At 35.3% G+C, this 27,909-nt stretch overlaps 1 protein-coding gene across 1 annotated transcript in view; it reads right to left on the bottom strand.

Moving 5' to 3' along the window:
• LOC308640363 (syntaxin-binding protein 5-like) overlaps positions 1–9,393 on the bottom strand; it is a gene marked incomplete at its 3' end in the record, with an annotated part of 38,150 nt that extends 28,757 nt beyond the window's left edge. Inside the window, exons 1-3 of the mRNA XM_081312298.1 lie at positions 9,351–9,393; positions 8,873–9,155; positions 7,496–7,593 (exon numbers count right to left, since the gene is read on the bottom strand). Of these exons, the coding sequence (XP_081168424.1) occupies positions 7,496–7,593; positions 8,873–9,019 (245 nt within the window). The 5' untranslated portion in view covers positions 9,020–9,155; positions 9,351–9,393. The remainder of the gene's footprint in view (positions 1–7,495; positions 7,594–8,872; positions 9,156–9,350) is intronic.
• Positions 9,394–27,909: the final 18,516 nt, after the last annotated feature.

Here is a 27,909-nt window from a genome sequence, read left to right as displayed (position 1 = left end):
TTTTAAAGAAAAATACCACCCAATACGACAGCTGCAATTTTCAAGACATCTATTTTTACACACTTAATGTCTATATGGTGATACTACTCTCATATTAAATGGTAATGTAGAAATTTAGATTTTTAGATGCTGAACTAAGAAAAAGATGGCTAAATGGGTTGGAGGCAGAATGAATTAAAAATATATATATCACAGAGACATTAGTCTTTAAACAAAAAAAATATTTAAACAGAGGGAAGAGTATTCTGGACTTAAGGAATCGCTAAACACAAGGCTCACTGTGGAATATGGAGTACTAAGCAGTAAACTATTATCAAGAGTTCTGTTCCCTACCTCCTTCTATCAAGTTACCTTCCACCCATAGCCACAAGAAAAAAGAAAAGTTACATGGTAAAAAAAGTTAATGTCCCAAAAGTTTTTAAAATGAAATACAAGAATGAGATAGTAAAGCAATTGGAATTGCAAAATCTGAAAGTGGATGACAGCCATATGTCTAAATTATTCAAAACCACTAAAAATGAAAACTTAGATATATGGAAGATCACTAATTTCTTTTATTGCTGCAAATAAAAATAAGAAACAGATTCAATTTACAAAATAATTCAACTTATAAAATAATTATATAACATAGAAATCTGAATGTCTTTACAGGAAAAAGTCTAAGTACATCAGAAAGTATCAATTTCTTCTTAAATAATTTATGTTGCACATGACTAAGGGAAGAGATATGTATCAAGTACTTTTTCTTAGTCTTTTAGGATTATGATTTTATAAACTTTTAAATCACTTTGTTTTGCTTTCCAAGAAGTTGGTAGTTCTAGATTATGTTTAAAATCCATCTTAATAAAAGGCACTCAAGTCAAAAAGTAAATATATAATGAAATGCTCTCATTATATCATTTTATTATGTTTCTAAACATCAAAAAACTATTTTTTTAATCTGCAATCACCAAATATTAAGTATACCTTCGGATGATGCTAGTGTCAAATCAATTCAGAAAATTCTCATTTAAACATTACAAAACAAATCAAAACCTATAAGTGTTAATTTTCTTCTTGTAAATAGCATGCCTCTTTGAAGCCAAATTAATGGCATAATAACAAGAGATTATCTTTTATTTAGTGATAATCAACCCTACAGTCCACTTATTCCCAGCTATTACTCTTCTAAAGTACTACAGAATTAACAAATTAGCACTCAAATACCAGCAATTCAAGATAGTTTCCATACTAAATCTTACGTAAAAGTTAATAAGACCACATGAAATTCTTTATCATTTTTAAGTAAATTCATTTTAAATTTACATATCAGTCATTAACACTCAAGAAAGGAAAGTAAACTTTGTTAATGGTAGTAAAAAATGCCGCAATTTCTTATGTCATAATGAGACTATCACACAAAGAAAATGGTACAATCTACCATCTTAGTACTCAAAATGAGCTGCCCTTTCAAGGAAAAATGACTGTTTTTATTCATTCATATGCTCCTTCCTGATCTCTTTTGTACACAAAGGATTACACTTGTGCATCTACTGAACAAGTAGCAAGCAGTCAATAGACAGAAAGTAAGGAGCTACAATGGGATGAAGTCAATACTACCTCCTTTTTTACAGGTATTTCAGAACATTCAATCAAAAGATTATATAGACATAGGTCAAAGAATTCTCAAGTCCTTCACAAAGAAGTCTGAAAATGAGAACATAAATCTAATAATAAGGTAATGCTTCCAATATTTCTTTACATTTTTTTCTTTAGGATAGCAAAATCAAATTATAATTTTCAAATGAATTATAGTAAAAAACAAATGGAAAACAGAATACTCAATAGAAATAAGCTGACTTATGACAAAATGCTAATTTAGCACTCATTCTTCCTTTTATGCAGAGTTCTCTTTCAGGGAGAAGAGTTGACAAGTAAAAGTATTTAAAGTTCCTTGTTTCTCCTCTACAGCTAGAACTCCATGTGATTATAACTCTTTTTAACCTTTTTTTCAGTAGTATAATTATGTTGTGTAAAAATACAATAAAATAAGCTGCAAGTAATCTAATACTATCTTACTAGTCATTAATTGATTTCATACCCTGTATAAGAAACTTTAAATATTTTATCTTACATCTAAATAGCAATTTTGCAAACTTGTCTTTGAGAATAACATGACCATTTAAAAGGCAAACTCAAAGATCTTTTCTTCAAAGACTGCATCAGCTACAAAAATAAATGAAGTGGAGGCCTTCTTAAACAGCATCTGGCACCTATGAATGAAGGACCTGAAAGTTAAAACCACAGAAAAAAATTTCCATAATAATAACAATCATATATGGAACATTCATCAAAATGTCCCTGAATGGTCTTAAAAGCTACACACATATATTTATTATGTTTAACCCTGACAATAGTCTCACAAGAGAGGTAGGGGTTATTTAGGACTTTTAAATAAATGAAGAACTTAGGCTTAAGTGCAGTGACTCATCCAATCCCACCTGTAAGTGTGTGGGAGCCTTGGGGTTGCAACATTGCATGGAAGGCAACGATGACATGGTAGGAGCCAGGAATACTAAATATCCTGTAACATACTGGACAAACTCCACAGAATTAAACTGCCCAAAATGCTACTATTACTGAGAAATACTGACAGAGAATTAATTGCCAAAGCCAAAAAGCTAATAGTAGCTTTAATATAAATTTAATAATGAAATTCAGGAAATTGCCAAGGACAAGCCCAAAATGAAATCAATCATAAAAGTATTATCAAATTCTTGTCTAAAATAAGAAGTCTAGGCTGCCTTTTCAAAATGGCATTGCAACAAAAGCAAAAGATGACATAATCTCAAACAACATTTCTCTGCCACCTCTTTGCCAAGTTTTCCATTTGTGTTTTATAATAGCTTTGATGCTTTATGTGCAAAATCTTATCCTTAGTCACTCCCTAAGATTTTATACAAACGAGTCATTAAGTCCTCCAATTCCCATTCTTCCACATTTGTTCTGGGTCCTTTTTATTACATATAAAATTAATAGTTACCTATGAGATTTTACTTGTTCTATTCTTTTCATCTATGACACAACTGCCCCATTAATTATGAAAAAAAATCTTTCTTCCTGTTAAATCACCTTACATAACTATAATTCCTAACTGAATAGCATGTAGATACCTTAAGTTAACATTCAAGGTCCTTGTCAAACTGGCTTATTTCTCCCCCAACCTAATTAGGATCATTATTTCAAACAGTTTTTTTTAATCCTTCAAACTACCATGATGATTCTCTTTTCCAACGGTCTGCCTGCCTAAAATAATTCTCCTACTGCTTATTCCCTGCCATTCTGAATCCTTAATAACATGCAAAAATATTAATCAAATGCAACAAATTCTAGTAATCTACATTTGTGTAATGTCAGTAAGCCCCTAGATAATTCTCCCCTGGTTAAGACGGGAAACCTCTTGAGAGTAAGGCTCACACCTTCATTTCTTTTGCATTACTCCCGCAGAACAATATATAGTTAGTTGAAATCAGAATTTTTTTAATAAATCATCAAATATAGCAAGTTCATTTTTATAGTAAAAAAAAAATTAATTCAAGGAGACAAGACTTCCTAGTGAAAAGAACCAGAATTCAGGCCACAATTTGTAAAATAATGTTGTTTGACAATTAATAAATAAATGCTTGTTAAAAAGAACTCTAAGATTTAAAAAAAAATCACTTTGCAAACATGTATCCAGCAACATTTCACTGCAATTGAAAAGAGAATCAAGCCTCCTCAAAGTAAAGACTGCCTATTACACTGTATTTTCTTTCCACATATCAAAAAGATAAAGGAGATTCTTTGATAATAGTTTTGATAATTTTTTTAAATCTCAAATTTTACACAAATTTAATCAATCTAAAATTCCATTTTTCTGCTTGGTCTCTAAATTTCTTTTTTTTTTTTTTTTTTAACGGTACCAGGGATTGAACTCAGGAGCACTCAGCCACTGAATACATTCCCAGCACTACTTGTTGTATTTTATTTAGACACAGGGTCTTATTGAGCTGCTTAGTGCCTTGCTTTGTAGTGAGTCTGGCTTTGAACTTGCGATCTTCCTGCCTCAGCCTTCCCAGGTATTACAGGCATGCACCACCACACCTAGCTAGATCCCTAAAATTTTAACATATAGAATGCCCTCATTGTTTTTAGATGAAATTTATCCTAAAAATAAAATCAGGGTAGCCCATGATTACATTAGGGTATGAAAATATACTAGTAAACCAAAAGACTGGATGAAGACAATGGCAATATCATTAAAAATACCTTCATTTTTCAATTATGACCCATTTTTCCTTTTACTTTTCCATATGAAAAATAGTTATTTTATCCCAAGTTCTGATTCCTAGATTACTCAAAAAAATAAAATTGTCTGTATTTCTTCATAGCAAAAAGAATTAAGAGAATTAAATCACATCATTATCATATTACTTTATATACAAAATTTATAAAATTATGCTTTCCTCCATCTCATCAATAAATACACTGTAATCTCATAATCTTTCCAGAAGCCAAGAAGGTTGAGCATTAAACATTTTTATAATATCAGTCATCTGTAATACATTAACTCAGTAAATACACCAATCATTTTGCATCATCACTGGTAAGATACTCTCCAAGGACTCAAATTTTCACTAATCCTAGCTATAAAATTAGAGGTAACTTTTTCATCTACTTATTTGGGTTTTTTATTATTATTATTTTGTTTTGAAATCAAAGTAGGCAGATCAGCTTAGTATAGTCCTCCAACATTTAGGAAAATATACTATCAGTCAAATTAGACTTCTAATCGACCAGTTCTACTTCAAAAAACTCTCATGCTTTTTTACTGTGAAGTTTAGGAAAATACTTTATTTATAAGTGAATTTCTCCTCTTAAGACACTTTTTAGGGCAAGTACATTTTCGACTTGTTACAAAAGTCTAATATGAGAATAAAATGGAGACAAATATCAAAAGAAATCATTTGCAATAGGAAAAATACAAAGGCAATATCAATAAATGAACTTAAATATGCATGCTAAACCTATATGGAGCTTCAAAATTAGAATCTATAAATTTAGGTATCTAGTTTCAAAAATAAAAACAAAACAAAACAAAATAACATATCTTAAAACACATATGTAGAAAATGAGACAAAAAAGAAAAAATTATTTTCTATATAAGCTCATTAGTTACTTAAACTGAACAGAAGGAATGAGTATGTGGTATTGCTGGTAGACAAGCCAATTTATCACTCTGGGATGTTTACACAAATCTCATTAAAAAAAAAAGTAAAGAAAAGACAGAAAGGAAAAGAAAAGAAAAGCAGAGACAGGTTTGGTAGAGTTTTCTAGACTTCATTCTAAATATAGTAAGGGTTCTAAGAAACAAATTAGAGTATAATTATAAACTATAATTGCAGGCTCACTTTTACTCATATAATATTTAAAAATTATGGACACCAAAGGACATATACAAGTGATAATTTTAGACACCTGATTCTTGCTTTTTAACTGGCAATCAGCAGTAGGCCCAACATTTTAACTGGACCTTTGTGTCCACTTTTTAATTATTCAAATGTATTAGGGTTAAACACATTGGCTAAGACAAATACTTGGTTTTGTAAAAATAGCCTTGTTGGTTGAACTTATAATTAAATTATAAAGGACCAGACTGGCTATTACAAGGACAAAAATTATATGCTATGCAATTGTTGAGACCACACTCAGAAAACAGAAAACTGAATTCATTTAAAATAAAAACAAAATAATCCAAAAATAAAAGATTTAATTTAACTTTAATTCTAGTTGAGTAATGAAATTCTTTTGTTGGAGAGGGAAAATCTGCTTTCAGTTCCAAAAAGTCCTTCTGGAACAATTACCTAGACTTGACACTACAGAGTTTCATTGAAAGCGGACAAAATTAAGTATTCCCATCTCCACAAGACTAAAACAGAAATCCTAAATTAGAAAATCTTAATTATTGGATTCAGAAATAAAAATATCTAAACAATTTAAGTCAAATAATACTCTAGCCTCAACTATTGAGACATCTGGGCAAGAGTAGTTTAGACAATACTGTCCTAGATATTCATGGATTTCAGATGGGGCCTGGTCAGATTTTACCATTTAAAATATATATATGATTGTGCTACTAGTATTTACTATGTGTTGTGGACTTCACTTAGTAGCACAGTTCAAAAACCCATCTGAAATTTTTTATTAGCATTATGAAAATCCTATACTAAATCAGAAATGAAACTTGAGGCATATCCTGACACTATGCAGTACCTCTTTCAAATATTTTAAAAGATTATAAGTTTATTTGTTTAATTCAAATTCTGAAAAAGCTGTAATGTAATTAGGTAAAATTCTTCCCATAGCCCCATTTCTTTCTTTTTTTTTTGACAACAGTAATGTCTTGTGATTTTTTTTTTCTATTCCAACATACTACCTCAGTAATATGTAGGAAGCAGATATCCTACAGATGAATAAACAAAGCTTCTTCTTTTTAAAATGTTATGTTTTAGTTTAAAAATAAGAATATTTAGATTGAGTATGGTTAAATGCCATATTAAAAGCAAACACAAATTATATTTCAAGTTAAACAGTATAAAAGAGGAAGTAAAAAAGTTTCTATTGTTCAGACTAAAAAAGTGATCTTGAAAAATCTTTTGAAGTATTTGAAAAACTGCTTATCACAAAATTACTATATCATATCCAGGAAAAATAATTATTTTATTCAACATGTTAATGTACTCTTATCCCAACAGCTTTTAAAACAAATGAAGACTATAAAAGGGAAAACATCATCAAGAGAGTACAATTCCTATGTATTTTACAAGAAAATGCTGTAAAACTTCTAGAAATATTAACCCTTCATAATTTTTTATAGAAAACTAATTTGCTACATTTGTCTTCTGTTAATGATTTTCTAGATAGACATATGGGAAACAAATTCAAATCCAACCTCTAATCCAATAGAACAATAAATTTACGTAATATACATATAAATAGTAACAAAAATTTCAAACTTTCCATGTATATTTTTTAATATCAAATAAAATGAGCACCATACTATTGTCTTTAAATCTCATCCTTAATAAACTCCACTCAGTAGACTACTAGCATTAACAAATATATTTCCCCTTAGAAATTTCTAGCTCCTTGCAAAGAAAATAGTTATTACAAAAAATCTTTAGACCTCTATTCCAATACATGTTTTACAGCTGAGAACTGCCTCATCAACATACAATCTGAATATGAGTATATACACATATGTATACATATACATATGTATATACACACATAAATATATTTATATATTTTCCCCTAAGGGAAAAGCCGACACCACATAATTCCTCAAAATATATGCCCAATTACACCATGTCTTTGCAATTACCCAGGAAAATTTTTAAAGTTTTGGAACTAATTAGCAACACAAAAGGACTGCTGAATACAAAGCAACCATTAAAAAAAAATAGACAAAGGATACAGCCTTAAAGCACCAGTCTGAGTTTCCACTGCCAGGATCTTCTGTACAGGATCAAAGGCCAGGGCTGAAGGTTGATAGGGAAATCCATGGCGAACAGTCTAGGGTTGGGCAAGTGTCATCACAGCAACCAAGGTAGCAAAGGATATTTAAAAATAGAAATGTCAATACAGGCATTAGAATTTAGAAGTATACCTGATGCAAAACATACACACATAGGTGCTACTTTAAAAAAAAAAAGTGAACTCTACATTAGTTATTAACACAGAACCTGAAATAAACAAAAATCTATTGCAGAGTAATACTTCAGTTTTTGCTTTTCCATACTACTGGCATTCTACAGAAGAAAATTTCCTATTAATGTTCTATACTGCTATGTCTGACACCAAATTACTAACGTTTTCAGTAGTCAAAAATTCTGTTAATTGATTTTAAAATGTGACTCATGCTTTGTTTCAAGAATAATTGTCTCATCATTTAACATTACTTGAATGCTAAATGCAAGTACTTCAAGGAAAAGTTGTCATATAATTCATTATTTTGGTCAAGGTATTGGGTAAAGCAATTATCAAGCCTGTACCAAGCATTTTGCAATTGTAACAGAATGGATATGAATACAACAAATGTTTTTGCAATTTACTATCAAGTCCATAATAATTTTAGAGTATTAAGGCAAAAAGTTATATATATACAGACTTTTAAGAAACTCTGACCTATGAACACATGGATATTTATGAGGAAGGCTGACATTAATAACAAAACACCACGTTTGTATTTCTCATTGAACAGCTGGTGAATTAATTCGCTGCATCATTCTTTCTGAATTACAAAACGCTATAGCAATTATCTTGCCATTAGCAGGCAAAAATCTCAGTACTAACTTTTAAACCTAACATAATGATAAAGAACCATGCGATTTCATACAGTAGGCCACTCAGACACGTTGTAAGAAAAAAGTTATGAGCAAAGACCTGGTTGAACAGGTTTGGCTTTCTGAAAAACAATATTCACTAGATAGACACTGTTTTTAAAGGAAATCCCGAAATTGATGAATTTCATTAAAATGTTATAATATAAAAGCTTTCAGATTATTGCTAGCAGTGTCAGGATATGGATCAAAGGGAAGATCATATGTTTGAAGAGCCTTGAAATGATTATTGCTTCTTGTTAGAAAAGAAAAGCACCAACGAAAAGTGGGAAATCAGTCTTCAAAATAACCTACCAAGGAAACGTTTGCTAGGGGAGAAACGAGCTCTTTATGAGAACTACAATTATTATTGGCGCTCGTTTCTCTTGCACTACTGTGTAAATCCCGAATCGCCCCCTAAAACGACCCCAGTTTTCCGATGACGGCATAGCAGGGTTGCACGCACTGCTCACCTTACAGAGCTGAAAGTGCTCGGACTGGAGCATTTCCTGAATCTCAGGCTCCCGGTTCCCTGGCGGGTGCTGCTGCTGTTGCTGCTGCTGCGAGGCCGAGGAGGAGCCGGCGGTCAGGCCGTCCAGCACCTTCTTGAATTTCCTCATGGTCTCTGCTGGGCTCCCCCGCAGCCCAGGAGCGGAGGCACCAGGGGTCCCCGGGCGGGGGTGATGGGCCAAAGCCGAGGGCAGCTGCGACCCAGGACCCGGAGGAGTGGGTGAGCGGAGGAGGAGGAGGAGGCAGCTGGGGGAAGCAAAAGATAATCCGAACAGGAAATACTGCGGCGACTAGCGAGCGGCGGTCACAACAAAACCGGGTGGCGACCCCTCTTCCTCCGAGGCCGCCGCGGCTGATGTGGCGCCGCCGCTGCCGCCCCGCTCCGCGGCCCGGCGGCAGCAGCGGAGGTCGGGCGCCCGAGCCCGCTCAGCCCAGCCTCACCTGGCCGCGGGCAGGCTCTGCGCCGCGCCGCCGCCCTGGTTCGCCCGCGTCTCCATGGCCCACGACCCCGCGGATCCTCGCCCGCCCCGGCCCCCGGTCCCTCGGCGCGTCCTCCTGCTGCTCCTCCGCGGTCCGCAAAAGCCGCTCGGCCTCCCGCCGCTCAGCGCCGCAGCCCGCCCAGCATCGCACGCACGGCGCCCGGGGTGGCTGCCACGCTCCACCGCCGCAGGACCGGCCCGCCCTCGCACCTCAGGAGCCCGGCTGCCTTCCTCTGGCGCCGCCGCCCACGCCGCCGGCTCTTCCCGCCCGGCCGCTCCCTCTGGCCGACTGGACCCTTCGGCACAAGGCACCAACGCCCGCCCGAGCAGCGGCGGCAGCCGCGGTTACAGCGCCCGCCGCGACGGTATTGGCAGCTGGGCCTCCGCGGAGCAGGGCTGTGGGGTGTGCGCATGCGCGCCGCAGCCTGCTCCCCGCCCGCGGCTGGTGCCCCGGCCCCCAGCGGCGAGAAACAGGGGCTTAAATTATCCTCTGCGAAAATCCCAGACGCTGGTTGAATTTCTCCCTCCCCGGTCGTGTTGCCAGAGTATGCAGCTGCTTCTTCTGCAGCGGCATAGTAATGACGTTGAGGACCAATAACTAGCAGGAAGCCTTGGCTTCAAATTCGGCCCTGAAGCCAGCCAGCCTTCCTTCCTTCCTTCCTTCCTTCCTTCCTTCCTTCCTTCCTTCCTTCCTTCCTTCCTTTCCTCCTGCCCATTTCTTTTCTTTTTTTGTAAAGTTTCACATCTTCAGAGGTCCTTTAAACAATGTGCTTTGTGTCTTTCTGTACATTTTTGAAGTTTTGGTTCACTTCTTACTTTACTGGGTAGGGAGTCAACAGGAGTCTTTCCTAAGTGATAAGGCACTCCTTTTGAGGGCAGAAAAGTTGCAGCCTCTGCCCTTTGACTCCATCAGCAGGATTTCTGTGTCCGGAGACTGTCTTCTCTTAGTGACCAGCTCTTTGTTTCTGAGGCCGCCTGGCTTGGAATTGAAATAAGCAGGGCTAGGTGCACAGAGGTTGGCCCACACATTGGCACTCTGCTCCTCACAAGCTCTGTACCAGCCAAGAAAGGTAGTGCTTGTGACCTCCTTTTAATTTGTGCAATGCTGCTTACAGAGAAAATATTCACTCTTCAACAGATGCGTGTTTCTTCATCTAAGTCCAGGTGTATACATTCTGCACAATTCACAGCATTATCTGGGGGGAAATGGAGTCCTGTAATGTATTTGAAAAATCAGGTTAAAGCTACTAAATTTCAGGACCTGAAGAAATAGTCAGTGTGTTCACCCAAAGGACATATCCAATTCAATCAAAATAAGGAACAATCATGGCTTATTTTCATGAGTGTTATGTGGATCAGACCCCATATTCCTCTAATACTATTCCTCTGGCCCTGCTTTGAGAATGAGAAAGGGTAGAGAGGGGAGGAGAGCAAAAGAACTTTAGCAGTTGAATAAAGCCAACATTGGTTGGAGTAGCTAATACAAAATCTTTTCCTCTTGTTGATAGAGAAGCAAATTGTTTTCTCACGCAGATAATCTATTGATATACTCATTATTAGATAAAGAAGGCTTACATCAATAGGGTCATCATGAAAATCCTCATTTTCCTGTGTACCACCACTTTTATGAGCTGCTGCTACAGTGGTGTATTGGCCTGGCTTGATGGTAAATGAAGTCCACATCCCTTTGTTTTTATCTTGGCAGTTTCTGGGACCACCCTTGCTTCTTGAATCTCATTGTGTGATCTGAGCATCTAAATGAAAGATTTTTTTTCTGCCAGCATACTGAATAAACACTATTCTCACTTCTGGAATCATTATGAGCTTCTCTGTTCATCAAATAGTTGTATCAGCTTTATTGGAAATGAGTTCATTCCTGGGCTGGTTTTTCTCAGTGAAGACCATGTTTAGCATGTCGAGGATAACTATGAAATCACTCTGATAAGTGATGCAAAAGGTTTCATAAAACAATAGCTTTGTAAGGCTTCCTTTGTTTCAAAAGCAAGTAAGTTAGATTCAGTTATTTTCAAATATTTACATAAGTAAATTATATGCTCTTCAGTTTTTGAAATTTCCTGCTGCAGAACTCTCTTACCGTTACTGGGACCAAACCTCATTCCCCCATTTCAATTGAACTTTCTTTTAGTTTGTTAGGGATTGAAATGGGAATCAAGGTTTTGCATTAAATAATGCTGTCGGGACCATACATAAATTTTAGAGATGGAGCAAGTTCTTAATGGAAGAACATATTCAAACATTTCAGTGAAAATAATGTCATAATTTTAAGTTATTAGCACATAAAACATTTTATACTATGTATTTCTTTGATGCATTGGCTTGAAATTTTTGAAATGATATTTAAGGTTAAGTTATTTTGATTTTATTTATAACAACTGAGAGCTATATATTTTTGTTCCTATAATTTGTAAAAAAAATATACAGCCTGAGGTTCAATCAAAAGTCTATTACCTTTTTATTTTCACATTTATTCCTTACTATACCTGTGTGACTCTAGCTAGCATTTATAAGCAGCAAGGATTTCGTACTTAAAAAGTCCTGAATCATTTTTATCCACAAAAGAACCCTATTAGAGGATGTAATAAGATTTTGAAAATTTAAAAAGAAACCCTCAAGCCATTGACTTACAATGGCTCACATAACGGATCACATTACGTGAAGGATGCTTGAATATTACTTTTCACTTTTTAGGCTATTATGTACTCTACCAGATTTCAGAGAGGTAAAGCAAATAAGGTGGTATGGGAGACAGGCAGGAGAGGAACATGGGAAACATCTGTAGGGTGACAGCTTGACCATTCCGAAGGGCACTGTCATTCCCAAGGCTGTGCTCTCCACAGGGCCCTGAATACTCCAGGAGACCCAGGGGCGAAAACTTTGCCTTCACTGGCATAGGGCTCCCAGTCAGCAGGCTGCCATGCTGCTAAGCTTCCTATTGGTCTTGCAACTGAATTGGTCTAGCAGTTGAATAAAGCCAACGTTGGAGTAGCTAATGCAAAATCTTTTCCTCTTGTTGATAGAGAAGCAAATTGCTTTCATGCTTAGTGCACCATGTGACTTTCATGCTTTGTGCACAACTTTTGGTGTAAGGAACCAGATCTGAACCTTGACCTTTTGGTTTCTCATTCAGATCACTCATCATTTCCAGTGGCCACACTAGATAACTATTGTTTAAAAAAAAATCAGGAGTTTGGTAAAGGTACTAAGGAATATAATTTTGTACTTTCTCACTGTATTTGTTTTTCTCTTCTTCACGTTCTCTACATTTTTACTATGGAAATAGGGTTGGGGGTTGCACAAGTTCACACTAGCATGCATCCTTGGGAAACTGGCCGGCTTGTGGAAATGAGTATAAGTCACATATCACTGGGTGAGTACAGATTGTGGCAGTGTGAGCTTAGGTAAGCCAAGTCATGATTTCTCTGCTTTTTCTGTTAAATGGGGCAATACTATATCTACTTTATCCTAAAGTGTTTTGAATGATGATACCACATGACAGTATTTTTATTTTTATTTTTATTTTTTTATTTTTTATTGTCTTTTTACACAATCTATCAATGTCTGTCTTTAAACTGATTTTCTTTAGTATTTATATTTTTAGTTGTGGTTGAGCACAATACCTTTACTTTATGTATTTATTTTTTATGTGGTGCTGAGGATCCAACCCAGGGCCTCACATGTGCTAAGCAAGTGCTCCACAGCTGAGCCATAACCCCAGCCCTGCCTTTAAACTGATTTATTAACACTAACCACATTTTATGTGACTATTAATAGATTTGAATTATAATATATAATCTTGCTGACTATTTTCTATTTGTCTCATGTGTTTGTGTGTCTTTTTTTTTCCTTTTTCCAATTTTTTCTTAAGCAGGTGTATTTCAGAACACTTTTTCTTTCTGTTTTACTTTAGTCTTTTTCTCACATGTCATTTACACCATTTTAACATAGTCTTTGTCTACATTCAGAGTTTATGTCACCTCACCTTTAAAATTTTCAGTGGTAAAATCCCATTTTCTCTGTCTCATTATTATGTTTCTTGTCATGGATTGTAAACCATAATCACAACAAACACAAACAAAGACTGAACTGTTTTGCTTTAGAAGTCAGTTATATGTAGAACAATTAAATCAAGGAAAAAATGTGAATTTAATTCAATTTTTCATAATTTTATTTGCAGCAATGTTCATTTCTTTGTGTAGATCCAAATTTTAATTTGATGCCATAATAACCCTCCTTTTAGGTTTGTTGGCAATGAATTATGAAGGTTTTTTGTTTGTTTGTTTTTCCTGAGAAGTGTTCTAACATTTGTTTCTCTAGATTTTTGAAATCCAAGTTGACAGTTTGGGTAAAGGGATTATTTCAATCATTTAAAGATGCTACTCTTCTTTTTCAATCTGTATTTTATAGCTTCTGAGAATTATACTGTAATGCTAATCTTCTGTATAAAATATTTTTATTTTTCTCTAGCTGATTTTAAGGTTGTCTCATTTTTTTATTTTTTAGAAGCTTGCATACGATACTTATAATGTATATGTGGGTTTTCATTTTATTATATTGCTTATTTTCTATTTTTCCAGCATAGCATTTTCTAATATTTTTGTGTCTGTGTTTTGATGCTAGCCTTTTTGGAAAAAAAATTGTTTTCTGTCTTCAGATATTATAATTTCACATTTTAGAATACTTGTGATATTTTTCCATAGTTTGTACATGTTTGGCCTTGATTTTTTATTATTGTACTCTTTTTATTTGTTTATGTTTCAGTTTGAATAATTTCTATTGGATTTTTCAAATTTACAGATTCTTTCTTTAGCTGTTTTGAAAGCATTCATCATCTGTATTAAAGTTATTTTTTTTCATTTTTAGCGTTTCCATTTGATTATCTTTTATAGTTTCCATTTCTCTGCTGAACACAGCCACATTAATTGGTGTGTTCTCTATTTTTTCTCTTAAATCCCTTAACATGTAAGTCATGACAGTATTTTTAAAAGCAAGTTTTAAAAAGCCTTAATCAAGTGGAATGTGCTATTTGTAGTAATTTTTAGTATCATTATTGTAAGAGAGGCCATAAAATTCTTAGTTGACTAAGCACTTTTACATTCAAAAAGTGATTGTGTGAGAAGATAAATTTTTCCCAATTTTCCTCCCTTCCTTTCTCATATTCTCACTCAGTGTAAAGAGACCATGAATGTTGTATGAGTCTCCTCCATACAAAGCACATCTGGACCCTTGACCTTTGCTTTAGGTAAGAGAGCTAAAAACTTCAAGATTGAGGTGAGCTTTTAAATGGCACAAAATCAGCTAAAACCATGCCATGTGCTTTTGTAGCACAGAAAACAGTAAATTCAAATTACCACTTGTTTAACTTATTATGTATAATTATTAAGGAATATTTGTTACATTTGATCCTGTATGTTTAATCTGCATTATTCTTTAATTCTTGCAAGATATCTATGATAGCAGCTGCTCTTATTACCCCCATTGTAGGGATGAGGATATGAAGCTCAAAAGAGGTTAGTTAACTTGCTGAGTATTCCAGAGCTAGCAGATTTCTCTGTCTCGGAAAGAAGATCTGTGTTGTGTGGGAAGTTGCAGTGTAAGATATATTCTGCTTTCAATTATTATTTTTTTGTACTTATGTGAAAATAAACTTAGACCACCCTTCAATTCCAATGAAAAAATAGCATTTGGTAAGTGAATAACTAAAACAGCTGCTCAAGGTGTGATGTCACAGACACGCAAAAAAGTCAAGGAAAGCTGGAGTAATTAATTAGTAATGGTTAAGACATAACAGTGGACATTTCTTAAGCGGGTATTAACCAACTGGGATGCATTAATGGCCCAAACAGTGCTGTAGCTGCTGGTCTTTAACTACAACAGTAATTATTCCTGGGCAATGTCTAAATACTCTGGTTTAAGTATGCAAACCTGAAACAAATAGATTCTTCTTGTCCTGTGTATGCTAACAAGTCTGGAGTGGGGAAAATGTACTAGATAGAGTGATTGCAGTTCTCTACAGCAATATATGACAAAAATTGTGTATATAAAAGGGAAGTTTGTCGGACTATGTTCTACTCCATTTTATTGTCATCGAAGCTGGAATTTGCATATCATCCCGGAGTCCCACAAAGCGCATCTGGACCCTTGACCTCTTAATTTCATATTTGGATCCTTCACATTTCCAGTGGCCACACTTGATAATTATTGATAAGAAAGGAAACTATCAAGAGTTTGGTGAAGCAACTAGTACTGTAGAATACAATTTTTGTAGCTATCCAGAGAATACTGAGCAAAGATAAAGGCCAATGGTGATGTGGGGTGGGAAAGAAGGGAAAAGAAAGAGGGAATTGAGAAAGATGGAGCTTCCAAACATCAGCAGAAAGAATTGGCAAAGGGGAAGAAATTAAGAAAAATGTGTGTGTGTGTGTGTGTGTGTGTGTGTGTGTGTGTGTATCCTCAGAGTTCTCACTTGATCTTTCCTTTTCCCTCGTCTTATTAGCCCCTTCTATGTGTACCTTTCTTGTTCATTTCACATTTCTCACAGACTCTCATTAATGCCACTATTCTCTAACCTCCCCCACCACCACCTGGGTCCTCATTGGACAATTTCTACTCACTGGAGAGGCCAAGATTTGAGCTACTCCAGATGGGCAGTTTTGAGCCTTTCAAATCAGTGCTGTTAAATAATCCTTACAGGGGAATGCATGACGTCTGGTACAAGCCATTCTTCTGCTAGTTCTAGGCTATCTATGGCTCTGGCCTTGCACAGCACACTCAGTAGGGCAGCAGCTCTGAGGTTACTGGAGCCTACTATATGAAGCACTTGAGCAATCTTGTTTTTTAACTCAAGCTTGGCTCTTCTTGGTAGAGGGAAGGATATCTAACTTTTTTCCCACCTAATAAAGCAATAAAAAACTTTCTTCCATACCTTATGGGTCACTTCAGATACTCTTTCAGTGAAGTTCAGGTAAAAGTAATTTTCTTTTTAAAGTGACATTTTAATACCTTGTATAGATTGGTCCCCTGATGTGCTTTAAGATGATTTTCCTGTAATGTTACTAGCCAGGTGGGAACTCCCTCGAATTCTATTATCTCTTTCATCTTTTGAACTCTACTCCCACCTCATTTCTCTCTCTCTCATAATACACATTTATAAACAAAATCTTTAAAGTCAATTCTAATTTATCATCCATGCTCTTGAGTTATCCTTTTTTATGTCCTCCAGGACTGTAATTGATCAATTGTAATGTTATTTCTACTATTCTACTAACATAAAGTCTGTAGTCTACAAACAAGCTTACTTTTCAAATTAAAAACAATGTTTTTCTCCTGTCATGCCCTCTGTAGCCATAATCCTATCTTCTTGTGAAGCCATATTTTGATGATGATGGCAATAATAATTTATATTGATTATTAAGCATAAATTTTAATATATTAAATATTAACCTTATAACATATTATATTAAATATAAACTCTAACTCCCATAATTGTATTTTCTTAAAAATCATCTGTAATTAGTGTAATTTCCACTTTAAAGATGGAGAAATTGCCATCTACAAGGTTAAGTATAGGGTCACAGAAAAGAAGTGGCTGGACCAGGTTTAAAAGCCATATTTGGCTGAATCCAAAACCTTTTGACAGTTATCATATAGTTTCTTGCAAGCCTATACTTTCTTTTTGTACCTCCCTACTTTCTAGAACCTGGTAGGAGAGTGATAGTAATGTGTAGATAATGCAATGCCACTTCTCAATCCTTGTTGATACTGATTTTTTTAAAGCACTTGATATCCTGAAACACTGTTTTCTCATGTTTTTTAGTATGACAGTCTTGCGTATCTTTCATTATACATGTCCCTAGGTCGTCAGTATTTTAAATGCTAATAAGGTATGACTGATTTGTAAATTCCTTTTTCTATTTGTTTGTTGATGGCATATGGATATACAGTTGGTTTTTCTTCACCATCTTGAATCCTACTGCCTTGTCAAATTTACCTACTAGTTTTAATAGTTATCTGTGTGTCTGTATGTGTTCCATAAAGTTTTCTCTGTCCCTAATCATGTCTTCTGAGAACAATTACAGTTTTTCTTCTTCCTTGCAATATCTATGCCTTCTATTTCTTTTCTGTTCTTTCTTTTTTTTTTGTCTTCTTTTATTGGTTAGGCACTCCAGGACAGTGTTGAACAGAAGCTTTAAGACCAGGTGTCCTCTCTTTTTCCTACTCTGAAAACAGTTTTCTAAGTGTTCAATGTCTCCTGTTAATGACAGCATAGTATTTTTAAATGTCTATTATTAGATGGAGAAAATTCATAATTTAGATTACTAGTTTGCTAAGATACTTTATCATAGACAAGTTTTTCAATTTTGTCACATGCCTTTTGTACATCTATTGATATACATTAAATTTTTCCTTCTTTATTCTGTAAATATTGAGGCTTTCATTTACTTATATGTGATGTCGTTATTTGTGAGGTCAAACCTAGGTCTGCTGTCTTGGCATCAATTTTCTTTTTCACCTTTGTCATTTGTTCTTCTGTTTCATTTTATTGCTTCCTTTTGAGTGAATTAAGTATTTCTGGTGTTCTAGCTTATCTTTTCTATTGACTTTTTAGTTAGATACATTTGAGTCTTTCTTTTCATGATAGTGCGAGAGACTATCATGCATTGATTTAAACTTCCAGTCTACTTTCAAATAAAATTTTAATATTTTTATGAAAAGTATAAGAACTTTTAACAACAGAATTCCACTTTTTGCTACACATCTTGCTCTCGTTTTCACATAGTTTACTTAAAAAAATTTTTTTAGTTGTTGATGGATCTTTATTTTATACATTTATTTATATGCAGTGCTGAGAATCGAACCACACATGAGGCAAGCATTCTACCAGTGAGCCACAACCCAGTCCTAGTTTACATTTGCATATGCTAAATTCCACAAGATAATATTATTTTTGCTTTAAATAGTAAGCCTTCAAAAAATTTAAAATTGCATGTATAAAAATAATGATAATATAAAATGTCCTGTATTATCAGTACAAACAAGCCACTCAAATGCTTTGAGGCCTAGGAGTGGCAACAAATCCCCATAGAAGTGCTATGGTATTAGATTGGAGGGATCCTGAAGGATGTGAAGGAACTATACAGCCCTATGTATTGGATCATCTTCCCGTAAATTTATGGGGACGAGATGTCCTAGATCAATTAGGATTGACATTAACAAATAACATCAATCCTAACGCGCCCACTACTAGGGCTAAACAAGACTTTAGGAAAGAAAAAAGATTAAGAGAACAAGAACAAGGTATGACAACACCTATTCAAATAGATCAAGAAATAAATAGACATGAATTGGGTTTTCAGAAAGGGCCACTGAGACAATCAAAATTACTTGGAAATCAGAAAGACCAGTGTGGGTTCCTCAGTGGCCCCTGACTAAAGAAAAGATACAAGTAGCCCATGACTTGGTCAGACAACAATTAGCGGAAGGACATATACAACCTTCCGTATCCCCCCATAATACTCCCATTTTTGTCATTAAAAAGAAATCTGGTAAATGGAGATTATTACAAGATTTAAGAGCCATTAATAATGAGATGGTTATTATGGGACCTGCTCAATCAGGGATTCCTCAATTGTCTGCTTTACCAAAAACCTGGCATGTTTTAACTATAGATATTAAAGATTGTTTCTTTTCAATTCCAATTCATCCCGAGGATAGTCCACATTTTGCATTTACTATCCCTGCACTGAATCATGAAGGTCCTGATCAGAGATATGAATGGAAAGTACTCCCTCAAGGGATGGCTAACAGCCCAACTATGTGTCAAATTTGTGTTAATAAAGCAATCCAGCCACTTAGAAATCAAAATCCTGAACTACAAATATTTCACTATATGGATGATGTGTTATTGGCACATAAAGATAAAAACACATTACTAGAATGTTATGCCACACTTACAAACTTATTGAAAAATTATAATCTAGAGATAGCAATAGATAAAGTACAATTAAATCTTCCAATTAATTATTTAGGAGTTCTATTATCCTCAACCATGGTCCATCCACCAAAAATTCAAATATGAGTAGATCAACTCAAATCACTTAATGACTTTCAAAAGTTATTGGGAGACATAAATTGGATAAGGCCTTATCTAGGCATACCAACAGGAGAGTTGGGACCTTTGTTTGATATTCTAAAAGGTCCATCAGATCCAAATTCACCCCGCATGTTAACGCCTGAAGCAAGAAAAGCATTAAAAATCATTGAAACATATATGGAAAATATGCATTTGGATAGAATTGATATGTTTGCCTTTATTATTTATTGTACTACCAACAAAAAATATTCCTACAGGAGTATTTTGGCAAGAAGGTCCATTATTGTGGATACATTTATCTTATTCTCCTAACACTATTCTTACTAGATATCCTGAGGCTGTAGGACAATTGATACTCAAAGGAATAAAAGCAGCTAAGGGAGTATTTGGGATTTCTCCCAATAAAATTATTACTCCATATACTATGGATCAAATTGATGAGTTAGCTAATGAGTTAAATACTTGGGCAATAATCATGTGTAAAACTAGTGTTTCATTTGATAATCACTTACCATCTAATCCTTTGTTGTCTTTTTGGTCTAAGCATCCTGTAGTTTTTCCAAAAATGACAAGAAAAACCCCTATCATAAATGCTCCAAATATATTCACTGATGGGTCAAACAATGGTACAGCAGCAGTAGTTACTCCTGATCAAACTTTTACATTTTTAGTACCCAAACAATCAGCTCAAAAGGTAGAGCTTAATGCAGTATTACAAGCTTTTATGATGTTTAAAGATTCTGTATTTAATTTATTTTCTGATAGTCAGTATGTAGGTAATGCTATAGTATCCCTTGAAGATGCTGGTAGGATTTCACCTTCTTCTACTGTTTTCTCTTTGTTTTCCGCTATACAAAGTCTAATCTGGGACTGAAAAGATCCATTCTTTATAGGACATATCAGGGCACATACAGGATTGCCTGGAGCCCTTAGTATGGGCAATGAACTAGCAGATAAATCTACACATGACATACATATTTTCTCCACAATAAAAGAAGCTATAAATTTTCATAAAAGGTTCCATGTCAATGCTAATACTTTACAAAAGCGTTTTAAAATAACTAAAGAACAAGCCAGACATATAATAAAACAATGTCAAAATTGTGTGACATTTTTACCACAAGTTAATCTTGGAGTCAATCCTAGAGGACTGATACCTAACCATATTTGGCAGATGGACGTCACACACTTGCCAGAATTTGGAAAATTAAAATATTTACATGTTACAGTTGATACTTCTTCCAGATTTTTGATGGGCTCCCTTCATGCCGGAGAAAAAACTAAAGATGTTATAGCTCATTGCTTACAAAATTTTGCCACTGTGGGCGTTCCAAAACAGTTAAAAACGGACAACAGTCCTGGTTATATTTCCACCTCTTTTAAACAATTTTGCTCATCATTTGGCATTACTCACATAACAGGAATTCCATACAATCCACAAGGACAAGGCATAGTTGAAAGAGCTCATCAAACTATTAAAATGTACTTATTAAAACAAAAGGAGGGAATTGGAAAGGAGTATATATCCCCCAAAGATAAACTCAAAATAACCCTTTTTACTCTAAACTTTTTAAATTTGGATTCATCGGGACTTAGTGCTGCGGAAAGACATTTGTACCCAAAAAATGTACATAAGCCTAAGGTACTTTGGAAAGATATTCTAACAGGACAATGGAAAGGCCCGGATCCATTGATAGTCTGGAATCGGGGCGCTGTCTGTGTTTTCCCACAGGATGAACAGCAACCGATTTGGATTCCAGAGAGATTAACTAAAACAATTTCTACAGAAAAAGAAGATGATTTGACTCAAATCCATAACAGCTGACATCCAGAGCTCCAGCTTGGCTATTCTTACATCTGCGACAGTGATTAACCAAGGTGTTTTTTTTCAATATCTATTTTATTATTGCATTTTTCCCACATCATAAAGTTCTATTTTATTTTTATTTATTTATTTATTTGTTTGTTTGTTTGTTTATTTATTTATTTATTTATTTTTTTGAGCTCATACAAACCTAGGTTAATGTTTTTCTGATCAGTTTTATTTTTTGACTGTGTTTTATTTTTTGACTGTGGAGTTTTTAAACATTGCAATGGAGATTTCACCTAGGTATAGTTACAAGGCCTTTATTTACTATTGTCTTATGTGTTGTATGTTGTGTGCACACTTCTGTTTTGTGTTGTATGTCTGTATGTGTGTATGTCCATATTTCTTATATGAGGAGCGCTCATGAAAATGGATCCGAATTTTTTTCTTTATTCACGTGATTTATATGGTTTAATTTAAATTAGGTGAACAGCTGTTAAGGATTGTTTTTAAAGGAGTTTAACAGATCTGTTTGTTTACTTTCACCTTTCCTTTTCATTATATTTAATAATTCTGTTCAGGATAATGTCTCTTTAGCATCATTGCCAGAATTTCCATCTCCATCCCAATTCCGGTGAAGACTGAGATAAAACCAAACTACAGCTTCTATGATAGCTATCACAGTAAACTGTATAAACTGATGCATCAATGAATATAACTCAACAAGTAATGCTCAATCAAGGACTTGATTTACTTTGGGAGGAAATGGACACATTGATAGACTCCTCCAATTTGAACTGCTTTCAGAACTTGCCTGGACTATATATCAGTTGCATACATTGTGAAATATCATCTGGTGCACCGAATTGTGGTACTGCTGGCATATCTTTGCTGATGGCGTCGCCAGTGATGCAATTTCCTTGCCAGCTCACCCCATGTTTATTGTGGTAATGCTGGCATATCTTTGCTGATGGTGTCACCAGTGACGCAATTTTTCCAAGGAGCCATCAATTGGCTTGGTGTCGTGGCATTTCTGTATCCTCCTCCCTTCTACTAGTGATGGTCTAAAATTTGGGGGCCAACAGAGGTGAGGCAAAGAACCTCACCCCCCCACTGGCACCAAGACAAAATTTGGGGGCCAACAGAGGTAAGGCAAGAACCTCACCCCCCCACTGGTGCATAGGCCTATCCACAAGCATGGCTGAATGCTGGACCGGTAGTCAGTGACGGGTTGATCTGATTACAGTGGATTCAACCTAAGACAGGAAGCTGACGCCTAAAGGTCAGTTCTCCCATGACGGGTAAGAACCATATGTTAAATTGGACAACCTACCAGGCACGGTCCCTAGCCACATTGCTTGTTGCTTAATTAAACAGAAGGGGGCAGATGCTAGGAGCCACAAGCAGATAAATGATGTATGGCACCTTTGCTTGTAAAGTGACGCCAGCTAGCCACTAAGATGATATGATTATGTTAAGATTTACATTCATATGCAAATTGGGCTCCTGCTGTTCACCTTGGCCTGCTACTGGACTCAAGTTACGGGACTGCTGGAGAGTTCCCATTGGTTGGGGAAAGATAGTAGGAGGAAATTCCGGGGGAGGTCCGGGCCCCCTGGTTCCGGGGGAATGCGCGGTTCTGGTAGACGCCCGCGTGGGAGGACCGGGTTGCCTTGCCGGCGCATATGGAGTGTTGGCGGCTTTTTCAAAAATAAAGTTTTGTTCCTGCTTGAGTGGCTCCTGATTCTGTGCCCAGCCAAGACTGCGGCAGACACTGTGTCAAAGTAAAATTGTAAAAAAAAAAAAAAGACTGGGGATATAGCTCAGTGGTAAAGGGTCCTTGGGGTCAATCACCAGTAACCCCCCACCCCCCAAAATGAAGCAGCTTATAATTTTGTTTCCTATCAAACTTTGCCTTGAGATATCTTTTCCCACCCCATTTCTGTTTATACTAGATACATGATGAGTCAAACAAGAATAGATAACCTGAAATTTTTTTTAGAGTGCACCATACCTATACTTTTTTGAAAAAGGGTGCTCTGACCCTTCTAAGACACTTTGTTCCCCCTTTAGATAATAGCTCTGTAGGATCACATTACACTCTGGTAGAAGAAAACCATTTTAGATTGCTTTAAAATGGCTTGGAGTGGGAGAAAAGTAAAATTGTCCTACTCTTTTTACAAAGTTCAGAATGACTGACTGCCTCAGATGATCACACTTACTTTACTTAGTCATTTTTCCAAGCAAGTACAAATATAGTTCTGATTTCTTTTTCCAGTGACCCCCACCCACTCACACACTTTCTTTTCTCTTTACTGATTGCTCCTTGCTGCCTAATCCACCTACCTACTTCCAATCAATTTCCAAAAGAAATCTGCACATAAAGTATGTGCTTATTCATAACATTACTAAGAATGGTAGATGATGGGAAGGTATGGCAGGAAACGAAAGCTGCTCATCAGATGAGTCTTTGGGGAAGGCAGAGTGCTGAGGAGGAGGAGGAAGTGCCCCTTAGGTACAGCCTCCGGCCCTTGTTCTGCCCTCAGTTGTTGCCCATTAGTGCTGTGATTTGGGCTCAAGGCCTCCCGATGAAAGAGTCAGAGTCAGGTTCCTCTACTTCTCCCATGCCCGTCGAGGTATAACTTGTTCCCACTGTACTTTTTGAGAAATCCATATCAGCTTTTTATACTGGGTACTCAGTGGTGCTGAATGAATATACTTACAAGGTCTTTTTTCTTTGATGTGGACTCTAATTCTAACTATGTTAGTTGAATTTTCTTGATTTTTTGTCTGTATAGTGGGAATAATAATACCCACCTTGCTGAGCTGGTGAAAGGATCAAATGATTCTATTCATCCTGGGCCTTGAACAAGCACTCACCGAAAAGGGTAACTGGTTTTTATTGTTGATAAAATATACCTCCATGCTCACCTCCCAGGTGACTGTTCATATTCTGCTCTAGAACAGATTCTTGTGTAGGTGCTATAGGTGCTTTTTTTAAAATATCACAAGTTTGTGTATAACAGGAAACAAATCTTTGTCTATATATGAACAGTTTTGCTGGGGCTTTCCTAGATTTCTTGGATACCATCCACCTTTAAGAGGACATACAGGCATGAAAGGTAGCCCAGTTCCTTTTGCCTCTTGCTTGACTAGGAGCACTTGTTAAAGGGTGACTAGGGCCACTTGAACAGGAAATAAGGACTCAAGCTGGAGTTGGGCCTGGGATGAAGGGCGATGTGGCTAGAGTCATGAGATGGCCTTGCTGAGAATCCTTGGTGGCCCAGGAACAAAGGGACATGGATAACAATGCTTTGATGCCAGATTGCCAGTTGCTTTAGGTGCTTACTAATATATCTATCCTTTCATACTTCTATTAAGTCGATATTAAACTAGTTTTGTAGACAGGTGCTGAGCTGCTCTCTCCCCAAGGCCAGTCAGTCCAGTAGTTAGAAAGGAAGAGGTCATATCTAAAGAACTTCCCCTATCTTTATCCTTATGGACATCCTGCTAATGTTGCTTTGATAAATGACTTTCTGTGTAGCTTCAAAATTAATTTAAAATTACATAGACATAAATAGAATTTCATTGACACTGAAGGGAAAATTCTATCCCTTTAAATTGAACATTTAGAAAATGATAGTTATAAAATTTATAAATTTTTTATTCTTTGAGTTAGTGATGAAAAATTACAAACTCAATTAGTGTGGATGACCCATTATTATATTTTTTGTGAATTATTTTTTTTTCTTACATTATCCTTTTCTCTATCTGTTGTCAGGTGTTCATAAAGTCCATGGTTTCCTCCCATTCCTTTCACAATACTATTTTTGAAATAAAAAGCAGAAAAAAAAAGCAAGTAGGAATTTCATTTTCAGATGTTATTTTTTTTTCTGCCTCTATTCAATCAGTAGTCTGATGGTTTGTTAACTTCATCTTGTCATGGGATAAAAGTGAAGCAAGTCTTTATAAAATATAAAGAGTCATTGATTTTACCTGACTCTAAAAGTGAACATAAAAAATTGCATAGCTCTTCAATGTCTTGGGCTTGGAGAAATGCCAGGGAAAATTTCATAAGGAACAAAGGATATATTTAATCTCTTGTCCCTACTGTCTCTCACAAGTGCACTGTGGTCAAAAGAAGATGCACTTGGAGACTGGATAATTGACCTCAGTATCAGAAGCACCCCTGCCAGCCATGAGAAACTGGAAGTCATTTAACTTGTTGAAATTTCAGTTTCTTGTTCCCAAATGGAGATGTTTCATAACTTCTCTCTAGTTTATCACGAGGAAGAAATGACTAGCAGATATAGTGAAGCTCTGGTGACTGCATACTGCGATGGTTAATTTTATGTGTCAATGTGGGTATATCCTCATCCAGATATTTGGTCAAATGTTAGTGGACATATTCTGTGAAATAGAAGGAAGTTTTTCGATGAGGCTTGTATTTAAATCAATAGACATTGAGTACATATATCATCCTTTGAAATGTACTTGGGCCTTATCCATTTCATTGAAGGCCCTAATCCAATAAGACTGAACTCTCTGAAAGAAGAATTTTGCCAGCCAACTGCTTGGGATTGCAGTTGGGTCTCAGCCTGTTATTCTACCCTGCAGGTTTTGGACTTGCCAAACTTTTGTCATCTCATGAGCCAATAAAAAAATAAAATAAAATAAAATAAATCAACCCTTCTATCCTCTTCTCTCTTTCTATCTCCACATCCTTTTAGTTCAGTTTCTCTGGAGAATGTTGACTAACACACATATAAACAAAATTATTTTGGCCAAGAACTTTTGTTTGATAAAAATTTTAATTTTCCTCAGTTTCTTATTTTCTATCTCTGCAAAGGGTATACTCCAGCATAATCCTTTCATAAGAGATCATTTTTGTCAGTTATTGATTTGCATACAATAAAACTTACCAATTTGGGTTCCAATTTGATGACTCTTGACAATTTTATGCAATAGCACAATTCAAAAACTGCTTTATGTAGAACATTTCCATGACTCCCAAATTTCTAATTATTTGCAGTCAGTTCTCTTCTCTCTCTGGTCACCAATTTGCTTATCATTATGATCACCATATTGTTTTTTAGCAAAAAATGAATTCATAGATCACATGGTTCTCATTTTTGTCTTTTTCCACTTACTTTTGGGAGCTATCCATATTATCACAAGTATCTGTACCTGGTTCATTGTTATTGTTGAATAGTATTCTACTATAGGAGAATGCTCATATTTTGTTTATCTAGGCTTCAGGTGATGAATATTTATATTCTTTGTATTTGGGGGCTATTATAAAGGAAGTTTTTTATGAAGATCTGCATGTAAGTTTTTGTGTAGATGTGTGCTTCCTTTTCTTGTGGATAAATATACTACAAAGAATAATCGATAGTCACAGAGTAAACATGTATATATTTATTAGAGGTATCCAATCTTTGCCAAAGGGTTATGCAAAGTAATCTATTCCTGTGTTCAATGCATAGGAGTTTGAGTTGTCTCATATTCTTGTGAATAGTTGGTAATTTCAGCCATTTTAATTTAAGGCAGTTTGATGGATGTGTAATATATAGTGATTTTAATGTATATTTTCCTGATTTTAATCACTTTGCTTATCTTTCTCATGTGCTTATTTTTATTCTATGTATTTTTTTCTATTGAGTTTCTATTTAAATGTTTTCGTCATTTTAAGTAGTTGTTTATTTTCTTGTTATTAATTTGAGCGTTTTCTTTATATATTCAGGATACAAGTCATCAAATCTTTATTTTATGTACTTTTCTATTTTATATTTTTCTGTCTTTAGGTGTCCTATTCAAGAAATTTGGCTTAATACAAGATCATAAGATTTTCTGCTGTGTTTCTTTCTAGATGTTCTATAGTGTAGGTAGTGAATTTGTAGCTCTATAATAAAGCAGTTTTATGTGACATGAAGTGAGAGCAAAGTTCATATTTTTTGACCTTGAATGTTCAATTATTCAAGCAACATTTGTTGAAAAGATTATTGTTTCCCCACTGAATTATCTTGGCACCATTGTTTTCCAACTGAATTGCCTTGGCAAGATATTGTTGAAAATCAATTTGCCATAGATACATGTCAGTTTCAAAACTCTCTATTCATTTTCTTTTATCTGAATGTCTATTTTTTATACCATATTATGCTGTTTTGATTTCTAAAGTGATAAAGTAAATCTTGAAATCAACTGAGTATGTCCTGAACCTTTGTTCTTTTACCAAGTTGTTTTGGAGAGTTTGTATAAATTTATAATCCGAATATCGATTTCCAAAGAGGAGGATCCTAATGAGAATGTAGATTGCATTGCTTATATTAGTTCTGGAGGAAATTGTCTTAAAACTATCAAGTGTTCTAATTCACCAATATGCAATGCCTCTCGATTGAGTTATATTTTAATTACTATGAGTAATGTTTTGTGGTCTTCAGTGCATTGCCCTTATGCAAATTTTGTAAAATTTCATATTTTAAGTTATTATAAGTGGTATTCAAAAATAAACTTTTTTTGGAAACAATTTTAGATTTTCCAAGAAGTTATACAGACATTACAGAATTTCCATATATTCTACATGCTTATTTGGCGTGGTGTATT

This window comes from Spermophilus citellus (genome assembly GCF_964194105.1).
Source record: "Spermophilus citellus genome assembly, contig: SCAFFOLD_180, whole genome shotgun sequence".
NCBI lineage: Eukaryota > Metazoa > Chordata > Mammalia > Rodentia > Sciuridae > Spermophilus > Spermophilus citellus.
Note: the sequence above shows the minus strand (reverse complement) of the source record. Positions and strands in the feature narration are given on the sequence as shown.